Source organism: Chelonoidis abingdonii, chromosome 15 (assembly GCF_003597395.2).
Source record: "Chelonoidis abingdonii isolate Lonesome George chromosome 15, CheloAbing_2.0, whole genome shotgun sequence".
In the NCBI taxonomy this organism is placed as follows: domain Eukaryota; kingdom Metazoa; phylum Chordata; order Testudines; family Testudinidae; genus Chelonoidis; species Chelonoidis abingdonii.
Genome location: NC_133783.1, coordinates 2,169,974 through 2,195,736, shown reverse-complemented (window position 1 = coordinate 2,195,736; position 25,763 = coordinate 2,169,974). Strand labels below are relative to the sequence as shown.

Below are 25,763 nucleotides of genomic sequence, written 5' to 3'. Positions count from 1 at the left end.
GGAGGAGCCTTAAAAAGGGAGAAGGTCAATTAAGAAGGCCGCAGCCTGGGAGGGTGGACAGACCTCTCATCCTCAGCTCATAGAGGCCTTTGGTTGCCTGTGAGCACAGAGCCATAGGACAGATGGCTGGAGGATCCGGACAGGACAGAGATGTTGGAGCCATCTATGTCTGTTAACTTATTTTCTTTGTTATCTTGAGGGCTGAGACTAGGGGCCAGGTCCCAGGGCAGACTCCTGCTGAGAATACAACCTCCTCTGGGGAGAAGATGGAGACATTGTAGGAAGTAGCCCAGGGAAAAATCAAGAAGTCTGACCAGACTTGCTACAGGAATCCAGGCTAGAATTCAGGGTACAGAGAAGGACTGAGTTCCCATCTATAGCCTCAACAGGACGACTAGTGGGCCTGGACCAGGGCCATTAAGGTTCACAAGCCTCTTCAACTTGAGGAGAGCTTTCCCTCAGCTTGGATGATGTTTCTCCTTAGTACAGAACATAATGAGATGTCCCTGAGCCACAGTATTTCAGGGACCTGGGACAGAATAGACATGGAGACTGAACTACTCCCTTGCTACTAAAATGGCATCTCCAGTGTAGTGTTGAGCTCCATTGGTGCTGCCCATACCGTAGCTGTTCTGTGGATACATCATCATTAAATGCACTTCAAGACCCCCGTTATCACTCCACGTGGCAATGCACCACTTTGACACTTTTCACCCAGCTGAATTCATTTTCAAAACTATAAAATGCAGTGCAGTGGAATGCCAACACCCTAAAGTATCAAGCAGGGAATCAGAAGTTTACTCAGAGCCTTTGGACATGTGCGGTGGTGGTGGTGGCAGCTTTACCATTATACCTGTGTACTAAAGCAGGGTGCTGTTGCTGAGGATTATCTGGACGTGAGTGGGGGGTGTTAATCACCAATGCATTTGGAAGGGGCTGGGCTTTTCTTCTCCCCAGTATGATTTGATAAGAAATGATGCTGCTTTCCTGAGGGACAAATTCCATACCCGTATAGTGACAGTGCAGAGGCAACCCACATGGCTGGCTGCCTTTAGCAACACCTTCAGGCTCAACTGTACATACTTTTAATAAAAATGCAATATTATTTGGAGGGCATAGAACAGGACTAATTTACAGAAAATGTTAGTTATGTATGAAAAGCTTCTCTTGGTTTATTTCAGAAAGGCTCTTTGCGATATCACCTGAGTGCGTGAAACAGAAGAGTGGGCATGCTTCACACCAAGAGCTATTCTTCTGAAACCAGTAGCCAGGCACCATATGAAACACCATCACTATCTGACCTTCAGAAGCTGTTCTGGTTCAGAGGAGGATCTGACAATCATTTGGACCAAGTCTGGCCAAACCTATTCCTGGGAGATGCGTAAGGGGATATTGTATATAATGTTGTTACTAACACACTAGAGAGAGATGGAGGGGTGTAAAGGTGGTTAACAGTGAGATGTAAAGCTATGCTCACATCACAGGGTTCCAAAGCCAAACACCATGACAGTCAGCCTCAAGTGGTTTGGATGTCATGAAAAGCTTGACATGTACTTGTATAACTTACTCCTAGTCTGCCTGAGCTGTGCTTACTACATTCCATGGATCACAATGGATTTTAGCAAGATAAACTTATTTATTATTTTTAGCATGAACATTGGGGGTTTTGGGGGGCTTTATCTCCTCCACATATTTAGGGTTTGCATTTATAAAGGAAACAGTTTAAAACACAAGCTCATTTATCTCACTGTATTAAAAGTGGACTCATTTAGTTATGGTACAAAGCTACTCCAAGTGACATTGAACAGCTCTTATTTTATTATCTTTTAACTCTAGATACCTCAAATAAAAAAAAAAGGTGTCTATTCCCCTCTGTATATAATAGTGCCTAGAAGGCCACAACTGAGATCGTTATCTCATTGTGCTAAGCACTGTACATATACGTGCTAAGAGAGAGTCCCTGCCCTTAAGACCTTATGCTCTAAATAAGACAGACAATGAGTGAGAAAGGAAGTATTATTACGCACATTTTACAGACAGGTAACTGAAGTACAAGAGGTTCAGCCTCAGGAGTCACAATGAAGAGAGGGCAAAGATCCATAATAATATGGGAGGGGGCCCCACAAATGCAGAATTTCTTTTACCAGCTTATAACTAAATATCAAAACATATTGCACAATTACTTTGTACTTTGCCTCTCTCTATCAATCACCAGACAGACACTTCTGTCTATTTGTAGAAATCGCTTTTCATCCAAGGATCTTAAAGTGCTTTCAAAATATCAAATATCACAATTTCCTTGTGCCATAACTTTATCCTCATTTTACAGATGGGAAATCAGGGAGGCCTGCAGAGAGGAAATGACTTGTTCAAGGTCACACAGTGAGTCAGTGTCAGAAACAGGAATGGAACCCAAGAAAGAATGGCTATTTTCAATAACTGCAGGGCTTTCAGATATTTTGTTTACATGGCACCCACTTCATGGAGCACGTGCATACCGGAAGTGTGAACAGTGTGGACAGTCAAAGGAGAATCCTAACTACTATCCTTTGCTCTAACCACTGAACAACATTCCCAATGGTTAATTACAAGGAGGGAGTTACCTGAACAACGGGTATCTCACAGGCTGGTCTGTACTCATGTAGTCCCTTCCCTGAAGTGTGGCTCAAACCTTCTCCCTTCTCTCTCCATGCAGCTTGCCATCATCAGTATTAGGAGTTGCTTCTTCCTTCTCCTTGCACAGGTTGGGTCCTGGGTATTTTCTGGCATGTGGTGCCTCCACCTAAGGTGACTTCACACTGCCCCGTACACAGGGGTGCTTCCTTTTGAGAAAAATCAATACAACTAGTTGGCAAGAAGTGTGAAGCCCAGTACACGAGGGACAATGAAGTACATAAACAGAAACCCCAGCAAAGGAAGAACATATCCAAAAGAGCAGCATAACAAAGCGAGGCTTTACTGGAACAGGAAAATAGAATTGAGGGAAGGAAAGGGTTGAGGTTAACTAATAAGTACTAAATATTAATAAACAAACAAATCCCTCACCTCCCAACACTCACAATTTATCCCAACCTCCAGCTCCCACCTTGGCATCCTCCCAGGAACATGGCATCCTGAGGCTGAATCCTGAGAAGAAGTGTTGCAGCACTAAGATATGGGCAGGTTTACATAGAAGTCAGCTTACTTTAATTCTTCATGCCTGGTTGAGCCAGGATCTTCTCTGGACTCATACTCGGCTTCCTGTTTCCATGGTCTAGAACCCTGGGGGGGGGTCTTGGCTTGGCGCCAGGTCGGATCTCTCTCTGGCTGGGTGCTGGAATGGCCCAATCCATGCAGCTAGATTTCACAGCAGATCAAACACTTGCTTTGGGGGCAATGGGAGCCGTGCTGTTTCTTCCCACTTTCCAAACTCAAAACTGAAATTAATCCTATTTGTGTGGAGTCAAGCTGTCCCCTGCCTGGGGCCGTGCAGCCCTGCCTTGTCACTGGTCCAGTGGACTGCCTCCATATTAGCCTCACCAGTAATTTCTAGTTCTTTCTGTCCCCACCCCTGACTCCATGCGTGCTGGGAAATGGTGTCAAAGGGCTCTGGTAGCTGCTTTAGTTGTAGTCCTTTTTGTAATGTCCCCTAGGGGAGAGGTTCTCAACCTGAGGGACAGGTCTCCCTGGGGGGGCATGGAATATATTTGGGGGGGCTGGGTGAGAAGTTTTTGGAAAAAGAAAACTTACTGCGCACATTTTATCCACAGCAATGTGTAACTAGCAAAGCTGTTTCCTCCAGATATATCAGGTCCTCAGATGGCGCTGTGCATTTGACTCTAGATGGCGCTGTGCATTTTGACGGATTTCTGTTAAGCTCGTATAGCATTATACAAAGTTGTTGCCACCTGTACGTTAATTGGTTTGCTGTTATTTAATTGTAAGCATCAACCATTACAGTTTGACTCAATGCCTTACTGGTTTTAATATTCAGTGATAGTTGCATGTTGATTTTTTAAAAATCAATATATGTACTTGTGTGGTGGGAAGGAGGATGTAAACTACTACAGACACAAAATAGGGAGCGCAATCAAATTAAAGACCCTTTGCCCTAGAGGCTCAATTTGGTGGTCCAGCAGCGGGCAAACTCCAAGTGGTGGTTACAATATCATCTCACATTCTTCAGTAGCCATCTCTCTAAGACCAAGGCACTGTGGACTAACACAGTTGTCTGTTAGCCATTCATAGCCCTGTAAAGCGAGCTGCAGTGCTTGCATTCTTCCCCAGGGTGAGCAGGCATTCACAGTAAACAGTGCTATTTTAATACAGAAAGTCAGCAGTGATCTCAGTGAAACCTTCATCATCTTTCAACAGATGGGCTGCTAGAAGTAAAGCAACTCTTCAAAATCTCAATATTACTCACATCCTTAATGCAGCAGATGGGCTGTACAGTATCAATACAGGAGCCAGATATTACAAAGATCTGCAAGTAGCATACCATGGAGTAGAAGCATTCGATGACTCTTCCTTTGATTTAAGTATCTTTTTCTATGATGCCGCTAATTTCATACACAAAGCCTTACAAACACCAGGAGGTAAGGAAAGTGTTTGATATTATGGAGAACATGTGCATAAGTGCTTTGCTGAATAGACCCTATAGCTCTAATTCAGACTATTTCCGTCAATTAAGCCTCAGAGGCAACATGAACTAGTGGACTGTGCCAAGGATGGAGGGCCTGATCAATGCCCACTGAAGTCACAGGGATTCTTTCCAATCACTATCAGCATCATGGCCTAGTTGCTAGGAATTTTTTTAGGTCTAGTTGTTCCCTCTGATCCTGAATGGCTGTGTGGTCTTTGGCAACTAGTCAATGAGGATCTTATCCTAGGATGTACTGATCACCCCCTACTTCCTCCTTAGCGCCTCATAGGTCTGGGCCATCAACCGCTTTGCATCTCAGATTCTCCACAAGTAAAATGGGAGGAACAGTTATTTACCTCCTTGCAAAGTTGCTGCAAGGGTTCATGTTCATCCAGTACTTTGGAAAGGTAATGTGCTCTCTAAGTGCTAAGTATAATTAGAAAAAAGAAACCACCTTGTGTAGTAACAAAGGGGGAAATAGAGGTTTGTGCCTGATGCTTGGAAATAACATTTCATAATCCCAACAATGACTAAGGTGTTAACATTTTATGTTCTGTGGGGTGCAATATTTTTCATCTTTCCCCTATTTCAAGAGAGGAAGAATTAAAGAATTTTTGTTTGCAGCAACGGTTGGGGGCACAAATTTCAATCATGAGCTGCGGGTCTGATCTTTAATGGTTGGCTAAAGCCCCAAATCACCAGGGGAAAAGACAGTCCTCCTCTGTATAGTTCTGGTGAGGGCATACCTAGATTACTGTGTTCAGTTCTGAGGTACCTCAATATCAGAAAGATTATCAGAGGAGTTTCAGAGCAGAGCAACATAATACGTAAAGGGACAGGAGGGTTTGACTTGCGAGGAAAGATTAATAAATAGTTTGGCTGAACAATAGCTAAAAGAGGCGACATGATAGGATCCTACAAGTTCATGAAGTTTGCAAACCCTAAGAGGAGCGGAATTGCCTTAGAGTATAACCTTGGAGTAATGAGGTGACAGTAAGAGAGAAAAAGGTTAAGCAGTATTAGGAAAAACTTCTTGTTCTGAGAGCTATTAGTCTGTGGAATAGTCTCCCACGGAAATTGACGGACTCTCCCCTGATTTAAGATCATTAAAGCTATTCTGGAGAAAGCTGTAGACTAAACCTGCTGGATTATAAGTCTTTTATCTATGTTTAACTGCCATGGTTTGAGGAACATCTGAACCACTTGGCCTACAAATGAAGTCAGTGACTTTTATTGGGAGATTCGAGATAATTCCAAGTTTAAAAGTTTCATATCCCATTACCAACTTCTTGATAGTTTTGCCTAACAAGATGCCAGGCAAGGATAACATGGAGGTCAAAATCATCTATCAGGAGGATACTTCCTTTAAGACCAATGTGGAAACCACAGATGTGGGAAGAGTTCAGCACTTGGGTCACAGAAAAAACAAATGGTAATAACACTGCAGTTCTCACTGAAACGCTTTTAAAATATTCAGTAGTTAAGCCTCACATCACAATTGTTGATGTACAGTAGGTAACATACACATTTTACAGCCAGATGATACATTAACGTGCAGAACAATTATATAACTTGCTGAAGGTCACCATTAGGGCCAGTTGAAAATTTTCTGATAACATCGTTTTAACGGAAAACAACATTTTTCACAAAAAGCATCCACCTTCTGCAAAAAGTTTCAATTTTTTGTCAAAAAAACAAATACCTGGAAACAAAATATTTTGATTTGGAAATGGGAGTTTCTTCATGTCCCCATTGTCCTCTGTAGGTCATGCTTCCCTGCTGGACTATATGTCCCATGATGCAACATGGCCAGGGACTCTCATGATGCACCACCTCTCTTCTCCGAGACGGGTGACCATGGTGAGAGATGTAGTCCAACCAGGGGGAAATGGGAGTACAAGGCAGTTAAACTACAACCCCCATGAGATGCTTTGGTAGCCTTTCCATATTGAAATATTTTATTTTGGGGGCAAAATATTTCTATTTCTGGCCAAAACATTTCAGCATTCAAATTTTATCCAAAATTTTCCACAGAAGAAAAGCACCATTTTTCAACTACCTCCAGCCACAGTCAGTCCGTAGCAGAACCAAGATTATTATCAAGGAGTCCTGATGGCCAAGCCCTTGCTGTAAGATCTAGATCCCACTCCCTTCCGGTATATGTTTAGTAGTATAGCTATTACTGTTACTCATATATGGATGACCAGAGAGCTTCAGTGTCCCAAGCCAACAGCACCTCAGAATGCGCTAACAATCAGTGAAAATCTGGCTATTTATTGTATTTATTGATTCTGGCTGTTTTGACCCCTCTGGGTCTATCTTACCTTGCAAGTTCTAAAGCCCACTAGGCATGTGTTGTCTCATTTATTTTCAGGTAAAGTGTTCGTTCACTGTGCCATGGGGATAAGCCGCTCCGCATCTTTAGTGCTTGCTTTTTTAATGATCCATGAAAACATGACGCTTGTGGAGGCTTTAAAAATGGTGAATTCTCACAGAGAGATCTGCCCAAATACAGGATTCCTGAGCCAGCTCCGAGATCTGGACATCAAATTAAATGAAGAGAGGAAAGAAGTTAGAGAATCTGCCAGCAAAGAACCATAACACATAACTGCACAGAGAGTGGATGCAACACATTCAGTATTTCCTGAATCTCTTTTAAAATTAATTATGTTTTCTAAGCCAATGGCATAAACTGAAAATGCAGTGTGACACATAATCTATATGTAAATGCTTATTTGACTTTATTATCTTTACATTGTATAAAGCCTATCTAAATTCTACCTTCAACTCAATTGGCTATAGTATTCTTCACTCCCTGTCCTCAACTGTTGTGAGAAATAGCTGTAAAGTGTTAAGCAGCTGCCAAGCTCCACCCCAGAGGTGGCTGCATTTCAGGGATGCATAACATTTATATTAGTCTGCGAAGTGTTAGGATTCTTTGGGGGTAAAAAGCGCATTGTTATTATATTATTTGTACTTCAGTAGTGCCTACAGGTCCCAATCAGGGCTCCCATGGTGCTATATATGTTTAAGATTGTTGGTGTTTTGAGGTTTTAATGTTGGCATCTGTTTGTTATAGGTTATAACAATTTGTGCAGCAGTCTGAGCCCCTTGGCTGGGCCATGGAGGCTCTTTAAATATAGAACAGCTGGGAAATGTTGAAGCCACTCTCTTAAGAAACAATTCCAGTCTGTTTTCCATATTCCTCCCCCTGGGTCTTCATCAGTAGGGGATTTTCATGAAAGGATCTTAACTTGAATGGATTTTCATCTGCTCTGGCTGCTCCCCACCAAAAGTCAAGCAGTTGCTATAGAAAATGATTATGCTGTCATGAAGGAGGCAGCTTGGAAATGGTCTCACAGCAGAGGGCCTAAAACTATTGCATTGGCAGCATAGAGTGGGTGCTCTAGCAAAACTAATGATTGCATTGGCAGGGTGGCGATATAGAGTGGGTGGTGGGTGGTGGGTGGGTGGGTGGTGGGAGTGTGTGTGTGTAAAAACTCAAAGCCATCAAGAATCAAGGGTCTTTCATTAGATCTGAAAAGATGATCAACTTTGCAACTTTAATTTTTATTTATTTACAGTTTTCCCTCTCAAAATCAAGACTACTTTCACAGAAAGATCATGTTTTGTAGTATTTGCCCATCTGCAATGAGAAAGCACAAAGAGAAGCCACTGGGGCACTGGATTGTTAAGGAGAGTGCTAATAGATACAGCACCTTTTATCTCTAGGTCACTGGAGCATAAGGTGACTAGATAGCAAATATGAAAAATCAGGACAGCAGGTGGGGGGTAACAAGCACCTATATAAGACTAAGTCCCAAATATCAGGACTGTCCCTATAAAATTGGGACATCTGGTCACCCTACTGGAGCAAGTCTGGGCCATTGTAGCAGTGACCCACAGTCACTGTCATCTGATGGCTCTATGCTGGTTTGTGATTATGTGAAATGAATCTTGCCATCCCAGTCCCATCCCCAGTAGATAGAAGTCCACATCACAAAGCCAGCTCCTGAACTGCCACTGATGTGCCCATCCTTGCTGCCAGTTTCAGGAATGAATAGGCATGGATACCAGACTACCCTGAGCTGGGTGCTCAGGAACAGGGCTGAGGCAGATGAGTACGGCAGCATGGAAAAGCATGCACTGCCCCTCCCTGTGCTGTCCATAAGACAGATTTCATAAGACTCTCTCCCGGGCAGTCAAGTGCAGAACTATGCACAATTACAGGATTTTCTCTGATTACCAGCAGATCCCATCTGCCTTAGCCTACCAAACGAATATGGAACTTTGAAGTAGACCAGACATCTCTGAGTACTCAAGCATGATCCTGTTACCATTAAAGTCTACAGCAAAGTGCTCATTGACTTCAGTGGAGGGAGGACTGAGCCCTTCAGTCAATGTTTTCCTCCCAGGGGAATGCTGCCATTGAACCCTGAAGGAATTTGCTGAATAGCAATATTTGCCATTTGCTCAGAAGAAGGTGCAGTAAGATCTTTCCCACAGGACGTCCCCAAGGAGCAAAACCTAAGGAGAGTAATTTGTGTACAACATTTAATATTTTTATTGTTGCATGTTTACACAACAGGACAATAGATGCATTGTAAAGAGGAGAGAACCAATATTTTAATACTATTAAAGTTAACCCACAATTTCAAAGGAGCTGGTTGGCGTGACAGACATATGGGTGTGTCAGAGCTGCTGTGGTTATTCACTGTTATGATGGGAAAATTCTATATGGACTATGAAGTGTCATTGATACTATAGCTGTGATGGTTTACTACAGTACTGTTCATTCGTTTCCATGGAAGAAACTCTAGTGCATTTTCCCAGCATTTCTGATTTGTTGGGTGGGGTGGAGGAATCACTAGAATGGTGTTTGCACTGTTTCTCTAATAGCAAAATCCAACCCAAGAATTTGCAGATTGTTTCTGCAGTAAGTCTACTCTGTGAGAGCAGGATGAGAAAACATGCTAGGCGCTATGATCCTCTCTCACCAGTAGATTGCAGTATAAACCCGAGGCTGAGCTGAGGAACCCAGCAAACTAAACTCTGAGTAATATGAACACAGCACATTTAAAATCCTACATACAATCCACAAGTTTTCCCACCATTCTTTCAAGAAAGCAAATCGCCACACCATGCTGTATGCGTTCCATTAGAGCCAGAATTACCACATCTCAGATCATTAGGAAAGCTCTCTGTCTCCACCCTGAAATTCTTAACATAAACTCCTCCTTTGTACAGTAATAAGCTGTAAACACTTTTATTCTCTCTCTCTATTTTATATATACATATATATAGCAAGCAATGATACAACCAGATTGGGACAAATTTGTTGCACATCAAATAGAGAAAAATAATAAATTAATAACTTGTATTCCCTATGCGAGATGTGTTTTACTCCATGTTGAGGTAGAGGTCCTGTCCCAGGATTAATGAGCAGCTAGGAGGAACAGACTGGTCCAGTCTGCACGTCTGGCTATTAATTCCATCTGGTCATTAATCCTCAGGAAATTCCCTGCATTGAACGCTATATTGCTATTTTTATTTAGGATTATTTGAAAAAATCCTAGGTGGATGGGATATTTTATGGTGCTTTCAATTGATAGGTTTACTCAACAGCACAAGGAGCTCAGATTCTTAGGTTATGTAAATCAATGTAGCTCCACTGACATTAGCAGAGCTACACCAATTTGCACCAGCTGAGAATCTGATCCCATTTAGATCTCAGTTTCTGTCTGTTGTTGTCTCAGCTGCCCTTTACTGCATGCTTTAGGTTTATAATTAACTCATTAAAAATAGAAGTTGAATACACTGAAAGTAGCAGGCAGTCTGGAAAACTACTGTGTAACTAACATCTTAGGAAGAAGCTAAACGGCATCATTTAAACAAAATTAATCCAAAACAGCACAGTGAAGGAGCTGCAACTTCAAGGCAAGTACTTTTAAGCTTGTTTACAAACCAATAACACTAAACTTAATAATGTTTATAAGAATCTTGTAGGGGAGGGATAGCTCAGTGGTTTGAGCATTTGCCTGCTAAACCCAGTATTGTAGCAATCTTGACAGACCATTATGAACTGGGCAAAAATCTGTCTGGGATTGGTCTGCTTGAGAAGGGTTGGAGTAGATGACTCCTGAGTCCTTCCAACCTGATATTCTATGAATACATGCACTGGCAGAACATAAGAACGGCCATATGACTTAGCCAAAGGTCCATCTAGCCCAGTACCTGTCTACTGACAGAGACCAATGCCAGGTCCCCCAGAGGGAGTGAACCTAACAGGTAATGATCAAGTGATCTCTCTCCTACCATCCACCTCCACCCTCTGACAAACACAGTTTAGGGACACCATGCTTACCCATTGTAGCTAATAGCCACAATGGACTAACCTCCATGAATTTATCCAGTCTCTCTTAAATGCTGTTATAATTCTAGCCTTCACAACTTCCCAGGTAAGGAGTTCACAAGTTGAGTGTGCGCGTGTGAAGAAGAACTTCCTTTTATTTGTTTAAACTGCTGCCTATTAATTAATTTGGTGACCCCTAGTTTCTGTATATGGGAATAAGTAAATAACTTTCCGTATTCACTTTCTCCACACCACTCATGATTTTATATACCTCTATCATATCCCCTTAGTCTCCTCTTTTCCAGGCTGAAATTAGCCTCTTTATCTCTCCTCATATGGGACCCGTTCCAAACCCCTAATCATTTTAGTTGCCCTTCTCTGAACCTTTTCTAATGCTAGTATAATGTTTTTGAGATGAGGATACCACCTGTAAGCAGTTGCCCATCACTTAGTTTTGTGAGATCTTTTTTAAGTCTTCACAGTCTGCTTTGGTCTTACTATCTTGAGCAGTTTAGTATCATCTGCAAACTTTGCCTCCTCACTTTACCCCTTTCTCCAGATCATTTATGAATAATTGAAAGGATTGGTCCTAGGACTGACCCTTGGGGAACACCACTAGTTACCCCTATCCATTCTGAGAATTTACATTATATCTACCTTGTTCCTTGTCTTTTAACCAGTTCTCAATCCATGAAAGGACCTTCCTCCTTATCCCATGACACTTAATTTACGTAAGAGCCTTGGTGAGGGAACTTGTCAAAGGCTTTCTGAAATCTAAGTACACTATGTCCACTGGATCCCCTTGTCCAAAGTTGTTGACCCCTTCAGAACTCTAATAGACTAGTAAAACACATGTTGACTTTTGCCCAACAATTTATATTCTTCTGTGCGTCTGACATTTTATTCTTTACTGTTGTTTCAGCTAATTGCCTGGTTCAAGCTTAGACTTACATCTGTAATTGCGGATCACCTCTAGACCTTTTTAAATATTGGCGTTACATTAGCTATTGCCAGTGGTTGGGGACAGAGCTGATTTAAAGACAGGTTACAACCCTAGTTAATAGTCCGCAACTCACATTTGATTTCTTTCAAACTCTGGTGAGCCACCTGTCCTCCATTGACTTGAATGTTAGTTATCAATTAATTCCAAACCTCCTCTAATGACATGAAGTTGGCTGTAGCCCACAAAGCTTATGCTCAAATAAATTGTTAGTGTCTCTAAGATGCCACAAGTATTCTATTTCTTTAACTTCAATCTGTGACAGTTCTCAGATTTGTCACCTACAAAAACCAGCTCAGGTTTGGGAATCTCCCTAATTTCTCAGCCATGAAGACTGAAGCAAAAAACCCATATTTCTCCCCATGACTTTATCATCTTTAGGTGCTCCTTTTGTATCTCGATCATCCAGGGGCCCCACTGGTTGTTTAGCAGGCTTCCCGCTTCTAACGTTCTTAAAAAACATTTTGTTATTACCTTTGGAGTTTTTGGCTAGCTGTTCTTCAAACTCCTCTTTGGCTTTTCTTATTACATTTTTACACTTAATTTGGCAGTGTTTATGCTCCTTTCTATTTATTTCATTAGGATTTGACTTCCACTTTTTAAAAGAAGTATTTTTATCTCTCAGTGCTTCTTTTACATGCTTGTTAAGTCACGGTGGCTCTTTTTTTAGTTCTTTTACTGTGTTTCTTAATTTGCGGTATACATTTAAGTTGGGCCTCTATTATGGTATCATTAAAAAGCGCCTATGCAATTTGCAGGGATTTCACTTTAGTCACTGTACCTTTTAATTTTTGTTTAACTAACCCCCTCATTTTTGCATAGTTCCCCTTTTTTAAATTAAATGCCACAGTGTTGGGCTGTTGAGATGTTCTTCCCACCACAGGGATGTTAATGTTATTATATTATGGTCACTATTTCCAAGCAGTCCTGTCATAGTTACCTCTTGGACCAGCTCCTGCACTCCACTCAGGACTAAATCTAGAGTTGCCTCTCCCCTTGTGGGTTCCCATACCAGCTGCTCCAAGAAGCAGTCATTCAAAGTATCGAGAAATTTTGTCTCTGCATTTCTTCCTGAGGTGACATGTTCCCAGTCAATATGGGGATAACTGAAATCCCTAACTATTATTGAGTTCTTAATGTTGATAGCCTCTCTAATTTCCCTTAGCATTTCATCAGCACCACAAAATCAATCATAGGCAACTCTGTGAGTGGTGGAACAACTGCAGCTCTACGCCATGTTATGATCTGCCTTGTCGTTCTCAAAAACGAACATTTGTGTAGTTTAAGATTGCTTTCTCCAGTTGGATTATCAGGAGAAGCAACTTGCATTGAAAAGGACAATTAAAACAATGTTGCTTTTAATTCCAGTCCAGACAGGCATTCCTAATTTAAATAGTATATTCTATAATAATGTACTTCACAACATTTCGTAAGGTTTTCCTGATCCCCTCTTGATGTTCATGAGAGTCTTTTGAATGACTGACTAATATACAGGGAAAACATGAAACTGATTATACATAAAATGCTGTCAAATGCACGCAGCAAACTGAAAAAATAGAGAAATATATTTTTTTGGTAACTCCTTTCAATTATAGTGATCTTAAGGGTTACTTAAAACCAAAGCAGAATGTGAGAAATGTGATTTTTGCAATGATAATCCCTTGTAAATTGCAATTATTGAGGTAATGCATACTATAGGACTGGGAAGGCAATGAGTAGGAATGTGCAATTGGTCAATCTCTGAGAGCAAAGAGCACAGACCTAGGAAATTCATTTAAATTAATTCCTGCTAAATATGGACTAGCAGACATTACTCTGTGCATGGGAAATTATACACAGAGTTATCCCAGGGTTAAGGAGACACTGTTTATCTAAGTATTTATAGCATGGTCCTCACTATGTAAGAATTTAAAGAAAAGCTCCAACTCAGCACACAGGGCTCATCATCTGCTTCTATCAAGATAAAATCATGGGGGAGATCATCCCTCTCACTCCCGATCTATGCATGGCAGGCTCCTTTATATAGAGATCTACCGTTTTCATGTAGAAGGGAACTCTACCACGTCTGTGGTATTGGCAGCGGTGGCTCCAGGCACCAGCGCTCCAAGCACGTGCCTGGGGCAGCAAGCCACGGGGGGCACCCTGCCAGTCCCTGTGAGGGCAGCAGTCAGGCAGCCTTCAGCAGCTTGCCTGTGGGAGGTCCCTAGTCCTGCGGATTCGGCAGTGGCAATTTGGCGGCGGGTACACAGAAGCTGCGGGACCGGCGGACCTCCCACAGGCAAGTCGCCGAATCTGCAGGACCGGGGACTTCCTGCAGGCAAGCCGCCGAAGGCAGCCTGCCTGCCATGCTTAGGGCAGCAAAAAAGCTACAGCCGTCCCTGGGAACTGGCCACCCTGCACCACTCAGGCCTTGCAGAGCTCTCTCCATGCAGTCCACACAGGGGTAGTAGGAGGAGACTAAGTCAAGGGCAGAGCCAAGGTGATGCAAATCATTACCCTTCTAGCTCCATGCAATTTACTCTTAGAACTTGAAGCTGTTTTACCTTTATGTTACCCCTCCCTTTACCCCCATTAGGTTTCCCAGGGCACCCACAGATGAGGGAAAGCCTGGCAGCACAGTCCAATGCAGCTGGACTGCCAGGGGCCACAGCAGGCAAAGAGGAACTGGGGCTCGTTGCGGATAGTTTTGGCCTCAGTACTCACCTTCTGCTCCTGTGGCTTTTTCCATGGGGGCCACACACCCCCAACCTGACCAGTCATCATGGCGCAATTGCAGAGAGGGAAATGGGTCCTAACAGATTTGAAGAGCATGTTTGTTTCTGTTTTTAATAGTCTATCGTTATTAAAGTAAAAAGGGCAGTCTTTAACATGAGTGTGTAAAAAACATGACTGTCCCTTTAAAAATAGAGCTGAGGCTCCAATGCTACACTCCTCCCCTCTTCTCTTAGCTTCATGCTCTCTCTGATCTTTCTTTCACATCTTCCACCTTAAGGTTTCTCTTTAGTGTGGCTGCTCTTCTTTCTTTCAGGAGCAATATCCACTCTACTTATTCAATGCCCCTGTTTTGTGATTCCATTCTCCTGCTGTCTGCTAGGCAGGGAGCAGAAGTTGCAGGACCTGGAGCTGCCTTTGAGGTGCAGGTAATTATTTTCTGCATCTGTTGTATTGTGATCTCTGCCTTAACAGGTGGAAAACATGCTGTTGCTCTGATAGATTTGCAGTGCTCTGTGTTCTTGGCTTCTCCTTACTGTGAAGCTAGTCATGTGCTGTTTCTACAATAATTAACATAGCCTTACCACTGCTACAACACCCTCCCCCCTCAGTAAATATCTTTTATTGGAATGAAATATTATTAAGGATTTGAAGAGTTAGTCACTGAAAGCAAAATATGAGCAGTAAGGTTGGGGAAAGAATGAAAGATTAGTTTGCCTCCTCTCCCTGGGGCCTATAAAGGCAGCAGTGCCTGCACTTTAGAGTTGGATAGTGGGGAATTACTTATGATGGAAACAATTCAGACTATCATAGTATAGCATGAAAGCTGCTCACATTACATCTGTTTTCCATTCTACAGGCTATATCCTGCCCTCAGATACACAAGCACAACTCTCATCAACTTCAGGGCAAATTGTATCTGAGACCAAGATATCTGATGCTGTCTTTCCAAAGCATTTCTATGGTTTCATTGATGAGCACTCTCACCTGTAGGCAAAAGGACTGTGCACAGAGCTTGTCTGATTCCCAGTGGTTTAGTTCTCAGGGGTCCATACAAACATTTTGTTTCCTGGTGTCAGTTTTTGACAGATCCACATTTGCTGAGTTTTGCTTTGAGTTTCATCTTCCAAGTAGCCCCAAGCTGTAGGCCAATTTCTCTACTTTGTACAACTTATAAACTTCCTGAACGTATCATCCTCAAAAGAATATGCCCTTTTACTGAGCCAATTATCCCTCTCGAACAAGCAGGCTTCCAGCCAAAACGTAGTTGTTGTGACCAAGTTCTGGCACTCACAACTCACATTGAGGCTGGCTATAAAAAAAACCCTAAAGACTGGCACAGTATTTTTGACCTGTCATCTGTGTATGATACTGTATGGATTAAAGGCCTGATGCTGAAACTTGCAATAATTATACCTTGCTACCAAACACTTCACCTGCTGTGGACCATGCTGAGTAACAGATGCCTATGGATGTACCTGGGTAATACGACCAGCTCACCCCATATCAAAAACAATGAGCTACCACAAGGCTCTGTACTTGCGCCAGTGCTTTTAAATATTTACATAAGGGATATGCCTCCAACTAAATCATGAAAATTTGGATATGCAGATGATCTTGCCATAACAATCTAAGCATCAAACCTCCATGACATTGAGAAAGCATTAACTTAGGACCTCCAAAATATGGAACAATATTTCTGGAAATGGAGGCTCAAACCAAATCCTGGAAAAACAATAGTAAGCGCATTTCATCTTGATAATAGGAGTGCCAAAACCACACTGAAAGTAGCTTTCTGTGGTAAAAATATGCAACACGATTACACTCCAACATATCTTGGAGTGAAACTCAACCACACCCTCTTCTTCCATGATCATCTTGAGAAGGTAGCTTCAAAGATAAAAGCAAGAACCAGCATTATCCAGAAACTAGCAGGTACAACCTGGGGTGCACCAGCATCTGTTCTGAGAACATCTGCAACAGCACTTGTATATTCAGTAGCTGAACATTGTGAACCAGTATGGAGGAGATGCAGCCACACACAATTTGTGGATACCCAGCTGAATACAGTGATCTGGTGCATCACAGGAACCCTTAAGTAGACTCCAACACTATGGCTACCTGTCCTATCTAACACTGCTTTCCTGCCGATATGCCAAACTGCTGCAACATTCCGCAAAGCTCAGCGAATCCAGGAAAACAGACATCTTCCTATTCACCAAGACCTTGACAATGCCCCCCTGCAACATCTTAAGTCTTGCAAGCCTTTGTGGGAACATTCATTTAACCTCATGCAATCAGGGTATGATCAGAAGGATGCTTGGAAAGCAGATTGGGCTAAACAAGACTTAAAAAATAAGCACTTTGTGCCAGATCCCACGCAGAAGGTTCCTGGGTTTGACTTTCCACCGTCATCTTGGTCAACTCTGAACTGAATTCGAACCAACTGTAGTAGATTCAGATAGCTAATGCACAAATGGAAAATCAAGGACTCCCTAGTGTCTGAGTGTGGTTCCCCACGACAGACCATTGAATATATGATTACCTACTGCCCAATTTATAAATATGAAGGAGGTGTCACTGCAAAAAATTCTGCTACTCCTGATGTAGCCATTTGACTCGATCAACTTCAGGTGAAATTGTAGTTGTTGCTCTACACGAGCCATAGAAAAGAAAAAAAGTAGCACCAAAATTCAGAACAAAACAGCCCAAACTGTCAATTTTCATGTAGTTTGTGGGTCATAAGCCACTGAGTTTCCCATGAGTTGGTCTAGAGCTAGTGTAGAATTTTCAGACATTTTTTCATCAGAAAACGTTGATTTGTCCAGCAAACAGTTTTTGTTTAGGAAAGGGTCAGTTTTAATGAATCTCCTGATTTAGAAAAAAAATTGAAAAGAGAAGTTTGAAACTGTGTTGACATTTTTTTAAAAGAAAATGTTTGCTGGTTTAAAATAGCTTTTTTGTTTAGAAATTTTAATTATTTATAGTAAAAAAAAGTTAAAATAAAAAAGGCTCAATTGAAATGTAATTTTTACAGGTTATTGAAATGAAAGATGTCAGCTGGCCCTCTTAAGTTTTTGGATTATCCATTCACAAAAATTTTCAAGATTTTGACTTCTGATTTGGTCCTGGAAAAAGTTTTTTGATATTTTGAAAACTCCTGTGGGTCAGAAAAGTTGTTTCCCATCCAGCATGAGTTTGTTCTAGATATCATAACATTGACCCAAGCTTATCTAAAATGGCTTTTTTTTTTTTTTCTTTTTTTTCTTTTTTTTTTTTGGGAGGAGGGGGCAAATCCGGTCCAAGATTCAGACTGTTAAGGAAATCCCTAGTATTCCATTTTCTGTCTCCTGGAGATTTCATGTGGCTTTGGGATTCATTATGAAAGATTCACACTACTCTAATCCTGGTTGTAGATTCTCTGCAAGACTTCAGTTCATCCCCAATGCTCACACTACAGAGCACTAGCTGGGGGACAAGGGCAGTATGACCAGAGAGGTTCAAATTCTTCCTTATTCACCACAAGGCTACGCAACCACACAGCCAAAAAAGGCAATCCTTTGTCCTGTGAGCAAATTAAGTTCTTCTGAATATTACTGTTGACCAATGTATCTACATGAAGCCCCCAAACGAGGCTGTGCTACAACTCTACCTCTGGCACATATTGATGAATGAGATAATTGACTGTCCTTTCTCATTCCAGTATTTTCCCCAGTTTAAGAACAATCCAAATCAAGTTTGATGATTGTATGCTTTAGTTGGAAATTAAATACATCTTTTATCAACATTATTCCATTTAAGATATTGATATATCTATTTATACATATAAATAGCTGTTACACCCTAGCAGTGCAACCCCACTGGCTTCAGTAGGATTACATTTGTGTCACTGAGAGCCAGATTTTCCAAGCAAGTACAGAACCATACCTTGATTGTCCCTGGAGCTCTGCCCAGGAAGTACAGTACCATAACTTGATTATCCCAGGAGTTTAGAACAAGTCCAGTCCTGACTTTAGACCCTTTGGCCACCCCGTGGGCAGACCCACCAGGCCCTTCTCTTTCTCACCAGATTAATAACCTAGTTCTTACTTGATTTATTATTAATTGCTAACATTTCATGATTACTTTTTTCACTGCTTTGCAATGGAAGCAATAGGCTTGGTCTAGTGACCCTGTTGTTCAGTGCTGTGCTCTGCTGTGAAAACGATCCTGGGCCAATTCCTCGGACCTTTCTCTGGTGCCTCAAGTTGGGAGCCTTGAGAAGGCACAATGGTGAGATCCAAGATTGGATAGATTCATGTTTTACCCACAAAGTTAGAAACAAAAAACAATACAATACTCAAATACTCTCCCTGAAAGATTGCAATGACACTACTTTATTTCTTAAAATGCAAAACCTTAGCACACAAGAACCAACAAACAGTGAGAGAAAAAGCAGGCTGCTCCCTAAGGCACAACTCAAGCCACCTTGCTCTAGCCTGGCTCTTTGCGGACTGCCTGCTGAAGAACCAGATCACACACTTCCCTATAGAGCCCCCTAGGCTGTAAGCAGGACCAGGAAGCCCCTGACTCTTAAAGCGATAGTGTCATTTTAACACAGTTTTCAATACACCACAATAAGCAGCTGATATGTCTTTGCTATAATGCCTGTAGCCAGTCCAACAGCAGTCTCAGAATAGAGCCGCACCCAGTCCTCTGTGACAGAAGGGCAGTTGTTGTAAAGGAAGCCACAGGGATAGATGGCACAAATAGAACTGAAACTTGAGGAGAACCCACGCACAGCACCACTAAAACAACAACACTGGGAAAAAAAACGGGGGGAGTCTCTGTGCCCAACTGTTTTTTAAATACAGTTTTAAAACCCTGCCTCCTCCAAATGTTAGAGTGTCACATGGGATGAAGGGGATCCAGTTATTATCATTTATTATACATATTACTAGGCACTGTATTTAACGGTCCTTGCCCCCAAGAACTTATTACCCAAATATAAAGTCAAGAGACAACAACAAGTGGATGCAGATAGATGGGAGCACAATAGTTAGAAGTTAGTCTTTGGGATCATTCTGTAACCACATAAACCTCGCTGTCAGTCAAATCATACACTAAGGTCACTTAGACCATTTATAGCCCATAACATTCACTCTCATACAACGCTGTAAGTGTAGATGGAATTCAGATCCCTTTGCTCCAAAAAACAGAGGTTCCTACCATTTGAGTTTAAGGAGCATCTCCTTCAGCTAAAGCAGCATTAGTGATTATAGCCTCCTTAGGCCTCCAGCCACTAGAGGAAGACATGCCCTTCATAAAGTTGGCCATTGCATCCAGTAAAATACAGTGGAACACAATCACATTAGCCAATATATTGCCCTCTAATTGTGCCTCTTTTTTTTTTTTTTTTAAATGGTTAACTAGTTCCTCATACTGCTTTTTGTATAGATATCTTTCCTTTCCAGGGTAAATCTTGCTCTTTTCTCTTTTTTGCTTGTAACGTGCATTATGTTTTGGATCGTTTTTATCTTGAATGGTTAGTTATTTTAGAAATGTGGTAAGAATGAATCTATACTCAGGGTGATCCAAAACAACAGACATATTTTGAATCCAGAAGACTGATGAAAGTCACCCACGAGGCAAAATCTGATCAGTTCCTGTTTGTCTTCACTACAGCTGGCTTAACAGTGAGATTTGACAATGATGGTTTACGTACACTGGGATTTCATTTATTTCCACTGTATTTTTTAGACTGTGAGAGGGTAAGCCAGCAAATCCCAGTCTGTTCAAGTTCAGTTTGACCTTTGTACTAATTTACTTTATTATTTTTAGTTCTCAAATGGTGCATTACTCTGTACCCAAGGGTCTGATTATAACAGGCCAGTATTTTAATGATTTATGAGGGGCACCTGGGATTGCATGGGTAGCACATGCATTTTGTCACTGTTATCGGAGAAGCCTTTATTGATCCATACCCGAGCACCAAGACTGAAGCGTCGCAAATTCCAATAAGCTTTAGCTCACAAACCTGATTTAACAGGTGGCTTGTGGCCTTACTGTGGGAATAAAACAAAACAGCTGAATTGCTTCTGTCTGTTGTAAGTTTCCCAGCGTGGGAGGATTTCCATTCCTCTCTCCTGTTCTGTGTCTACTTCGCAATGAGCAAGGAGGTGTCAACCTTTGCCTATTATCCAGCCGGAAACTGGAAAGACAGGATGTTGCTACAAGTGGCATGGCTCATCTCTTTGCCAAAAGAGACTGGTGGAAGAAACCTGCTGCTGAAGCCGCACTTCTGAAGGCTCTCTGATATGCTGAATCTTGGCCTCTGCAAGAGGCAGTCATGCTGTTCGGATTAGTGGGTAAAGAGATGAAGAGCCACTGAGAAAGCAAAATTCAGAGGCAGTCACGGCATTTAATGCAGGTGCATGCCTGCTATATGATGGGGGTCCCACAGCAGCAGCAGCAAGGAACTTACAAGTTTTCCCAGCTCTGTCTGGGAAGGAGCCAGGAGTCCCAAAGAACAGCATGTGGAGCTGTGATGTTTCAATACTCAAGGGGTCACATCGTCCTTGGTTTGGGTTTGCACATCCTGAATTTCTTTCTGAACTTCAGGGTCAAGTGAACCCCAAAACTCAAAGCAACACTCAGCCCAAAGCATCATTTTGGAGTGGGGATCATGCAGAAGCACTAATTTTTTCAAACTTCAGACCCTAGACTGACCTAGGTTTCCTGGGAGACAGATGTAGCTTTGTGCAAATCTGTCCCAAGTTTTGGACTTTGCCTTGATTTGGGTTTCACTACCAACATTTTGCATAGCTCTGCCTCTGGCTAAGCGAATAACCTGCGGTCACATAACTGCTCATTGCCTCAGTTTCCCTATCTGTAAAATGGGGATACTAATGCCTGTGTCACAGGCTAAATTTAGTAATGATTCAGACTGCCATAAAATGCCAATTCTTAATATACTTACTGTCAACCTCCTGCCATTTCCCTTTATTCCTCTTACTACCTCACTAAGTGCAAAAGCCTCCCTCCTGTGTAAATACAGAGATACCAAATCATCACTCTCCTGAAGCTCGTAGCACAGAGCTACTGGTACACCACAACTTATAGCAAAGGCTATGGTTCAGGAACAGAGGCAGCAACACTGCAGCTAGCCCTAAAGAAATAGACATGGCAGGAAGCAACTTGCTAGCAATGACCTTCATAGACAGGAACGTTAACCCATTCTTTTTTGGCAGTTTTAATGGGGAAGTACTTTGGAGCTAATACAGGAGAGAAGACCCTCACTTTATATCTGCTAAATAAGTACTTTGTCAGTAAACTCTTTGGGGCAAGCGTTGTCTCTTTACAAGTAATGGGATTGAACCTGGGACCTCTGGCTCTTAAACCATAAACCTCTTCAGCCTGAGCTAAAAGATACAGCAGGCTCATCAACCTCTATGTGTGGCCTGGCCACCACTAGAGGGGAACAGAGCCCCATACGGAGTGGGTGTGGATTACAGCTGTGTTTTTGTACAATGCCTAGCATGATAAGGCTCTGGGAATAAAAGTAATAAACACTATTCTGTCAGACTATTTGGGACAGATATCAGCTGAGCCAATCTGGAAAAGTGGGTATACTGAGAAAAGGAACAAGGGTGTAAGCCTAGCAATGGGTAAGAGGAGTGGATGATGGACAGGAAGCAGCAGCATTTAGTACTTCTGTCATCTAGCTAACTGTAGTGCACCTGCTTGCTGTGGCCTCCTCTTGTTCAACACAGCTGGTGACAAGATATCCAGGTTGACAGCTCTCGAAAACAAGCCTGTACGTTAAACAGCAGAAGGCTTATGCCTGGTGGGTCAGCATGACATGCTTTTACAAGTTGCTTTGGGTATGACAGTCATCCCAGCAAAGAGAGAATGTTTTCTGCTATGAGAATTAACCTTGTGAGGATAAGGTCCTAATAAACCCCTTTCCTGCACAGCCATCACACTGGCGTTTAACTCACATCACCATCAGTTACCTTTTCAGCAGTCATTTCTGTACCTGCTTGGAAGAAATCAGCCCAAATCAGCTGTGAATAGTCCAAAATTTGTGCTTCTCTGCAAGAGTACCCAAAACAAACACTGTCTCCTAATAAGATGGTGTGAATCATGGGTTCTCCAACTGGGTGCCACAACCCCCAGCGGGGATGCAAATAAACATCATGTGAACAAGCAACCAGTGGTCACAACACTTGCTAACTGGGACAGTGGGAGGTCCTAGTTAGATGAGAGTGAGACACCTAGGGGCAGTCCTGATATGAAAAAGGTTGAGAGAACTATTGATATAAGTGAAATGAAGCCATCTGGTCACTTACAGTCCAAAACAAAATCAAAGTGACACATATTTCTTCTACCAGGCAAGGGCAGTTGTATTCCCTACAGGAGACCAATGGAGATTTATTCTGTAAATCTGTAGACTGTAGCCCACTGGATGGGAGAATCACTTTGGGATGTAGCAAGGGCCTGATTTTGCCTCTGTTCATAGAAGATTAGGTTTGGAAGAGACCTCAGGAGGTCAGCCAGTCCAACTCCCTGCTCAAAGCAGGACCAACCCCAACTAAATCATCCCAGCCAGGGCTTTGTCAAGCCGGGCCTTAAAAAACTCTAAGGGATGGAAATTCCACCACCTCCCTAGGTAACCCATTCCAGTGCTTCACCACCCTTAGTTTTTTCTAATATCCATCCTAGACCTCCCCCACTGCAACTTGAGACCACTGCTCCTTGTTCTGTCATCTGGCACCACTGAGAGCAGCCAAGTCCATCCTCTTTTTGGAACCTCCCTTCAGCTAGTTGAAAGCAGCTATCAAATCCCATCTCACTCTTCTCTTCTGCAGACTAAATAACCCCAGTTCCCTCAGCCTCTCCTTGTATGTCATGTGCCCAGCCCCCTAATCATTTTTGTTGCCCTCTGCTGGACTCTCTCCAATTTGTCCACATTCTTTCTGTAGTGAAGGCACAAAACTGGACACAATACTCCAGATGTAGCCTCACAGTGCCGAATAGAGAGAATAATCACTTCCCTCGATCTACTGGCAATGCTCCTACTAATGCAGCCTGTACCGGGGTCCCTGCTGGGCCCACCTGACTCCTGCCCCCACTGGGCTGAGAAAGTCACTTAGAGTCTGGTGCTTTATTTTTACAAGTAGCGTTCCCACCACCTTTTCACCGCAGTACACACAATCCATTTCTGCTTGTCTACCAGCAGGAGAGAGGGGACAAGCTACTCCTCCCTGCTTTCCCTTAGTGCAGCTTCCCCTCTTCCCAGCTCCTCCCTGGCTTCCTTCCTCTGGGGCTTTTATCCAGCCTCAGCCTGATGAGGCAGCAGCTGTTCCAGCTCCCCCAGTCAGGGCCAGGTGATCTACCCAGCTCCAATTCACCTCTCTTAATTGGAGCTGGAGTGACAGGGGGTTGGCTAAGCAGCTTTCTGCTTAGCACCCTGTCACACAACCCAATATGCTGTTAGCCTTCTTAGCAACAAGGGCACACTGTTGACTCATATCTAACTTCTCATCACTGTAATCCCCAGGTCTTCTTCTGCCAAACTGCTGCTTAGCCAGTCAGTCTCCAGCTTGTAGCACTGCATGGGATTCTTCCGTCCTAAGTGCAGGACTCTACACTTCTCCTTGTTGAACCTCATCAGATTTCTTTTGGCCCAGTCCTCTAATTTGTCTAGGTCACTCTGGACCCTATCCCTGCCTGCCAGCATATCTACCTCTCCCCTCATCTTAGTGTCATCGCAAACTTGCTGAGGGTGCAATCCATCCCATCATCCAGATCATTAATGCTTGTGCAAATCAGGAATAATGCCACCAGAGTCACTATAGTTAAACCTGTGTAAAACCTGCATACAGAAGGCAAGTTCAGAATCCTACTTCCAAATTTTACCCCTGTCTACAGGAAGAGCCAAATCTGATGCAAGCATCACTTCAAGTAGAAGTCTTGAAGTGGGAAGAGAAAGTGTTCTAAATGAATTGTATAGTCTCAAATCATTTGGCTCAATGAGATAAGCATCCTATGTTTGAGGGACTATCTAAATTAGAGGTGAGCCTCAATGAACTGAGATCCAGATTTCTCCAAGTTTGGGAATGTTTGGATTGTTGGAGTCCGTATTAGGAGGATGTACTAGCCATGACATTTGGATCTGGATGCAAATTTCCCAAAGTTCAAGGGGATGGAACTGGAGCTGGACCTCCAAACCAAAACTCTCAACCTTTCCAGGCTCTAGCCACTCTAGCCCCAATGCATAAAATGTCACCTGGGACAAGGGATGATTTGCCTTATTAAACAGTGAAAACTGAGGCTCCCTCCACTTCTAACAGAGCTTGAGTAATCCTCAAGCTTCATCTCAATAAGGCTGTTGCACATAATTCACCATTGGCATTAATCCAATGGTGGAAGAAGATGTAGGGTAGGCAGGACTCAGGCAGGCATTTACCATCATGACCTCCTACAGATTTAAAGAAACAGTGCACATATCCTCACAGAACCCAGGCATTTTTCCTGCAAGAGAAGTCAATAGTCCTATGAAATTCTCAGAGATTACTTAGGCCTCATCTACACTGGGGGGATCAATCTAAGTTACACAACTTCAACTCTGTGAAAAACAGAGCTGAAGGCTACGTACTTAGACCTACTCCCCGCTGTGTCTTCACTGTGGCGAGTCAACAGCCACCACTCCGGTCGACTCTGCCTGTGCCTCTTGCGGTGGTAGAATACAGGAGTCGACGGGAGATCACTTGGGGGTCAATCTATCGCGCCTAGACTAGACGCAATAAATCAACCCTCACTGGATTGATCAATGCTCGCCGATCCAGCAGGTAGTGTAGACATACCCTTAAATGTAGTCTAGAGATCTAATGCAACAATTTGGCAACCCACAGAGGGGCCATATTATCATTTTTATCACAATCCAAAATGGAGAGCAACAGAAAACTTGGAGCAGAGCAGCAAAGCAAGCAGATCTCTGGGTTTTAAACTTAAAATGGCAGCATGTACCTCTCCTGACTCCACAAGCCAAACCTCCCACTGAAGTCTACCTTCCTAAATACCACTTGAAGTTTGTC

General features: G+C 42.6%; 2 protein-coding genes across 3 annotated transcripts in view; both read left to right on the top strand.

Moving 5' to 3' along the window:
* Positions 1 to 1,201: 1,201 nt before the first annotated feature.
* Positions 1,202 to 7,292, top strand: LOC116834252 (dual specificity protein phosphatase 13B-like). Its single transcript, XM_032796224.1, has 3 exons — positions 1,202 to 1,381; positions 4,354 to 4,574; positions 6,996 to 7,292. Exons 1-3 carry the CDS (start codon positions 1,230 to 1,232, stop codon positions 7,220 to 7,222), a joined length of 600 nt encoding a protein of 199 aa, XP_032652115.1. The 5' UTR covers positions 1,202 to 1,229; the 3' UTR covers positions 7,223 to 7,292.
* A 3,152-nt stretch (positions 7,293 to 10,444) lies between these two features.
* The window catches only part of LOC116834265 (dual specificity protein phosphatase 13B-like), a 38,484-nt gene continuing 23,165 nt past the window's right edge, over positions 10,445 to 25,763 (top strand). Inside the window, exon 1 of one of the 2 annotated variants that reach the window (XM_032796250.1) lies at positions 10,445 to 10,558. The gene's annotated coding sequence lies outside the window, so the exon portion shown is untranslated. Of the gene's footprint in view, positions 10,559 to 15,000; positions 15,114 to 25,763 lie in introns of those variants that run through there. The other variant, XM_032796264.2, reaches the window with a different exon arrangement.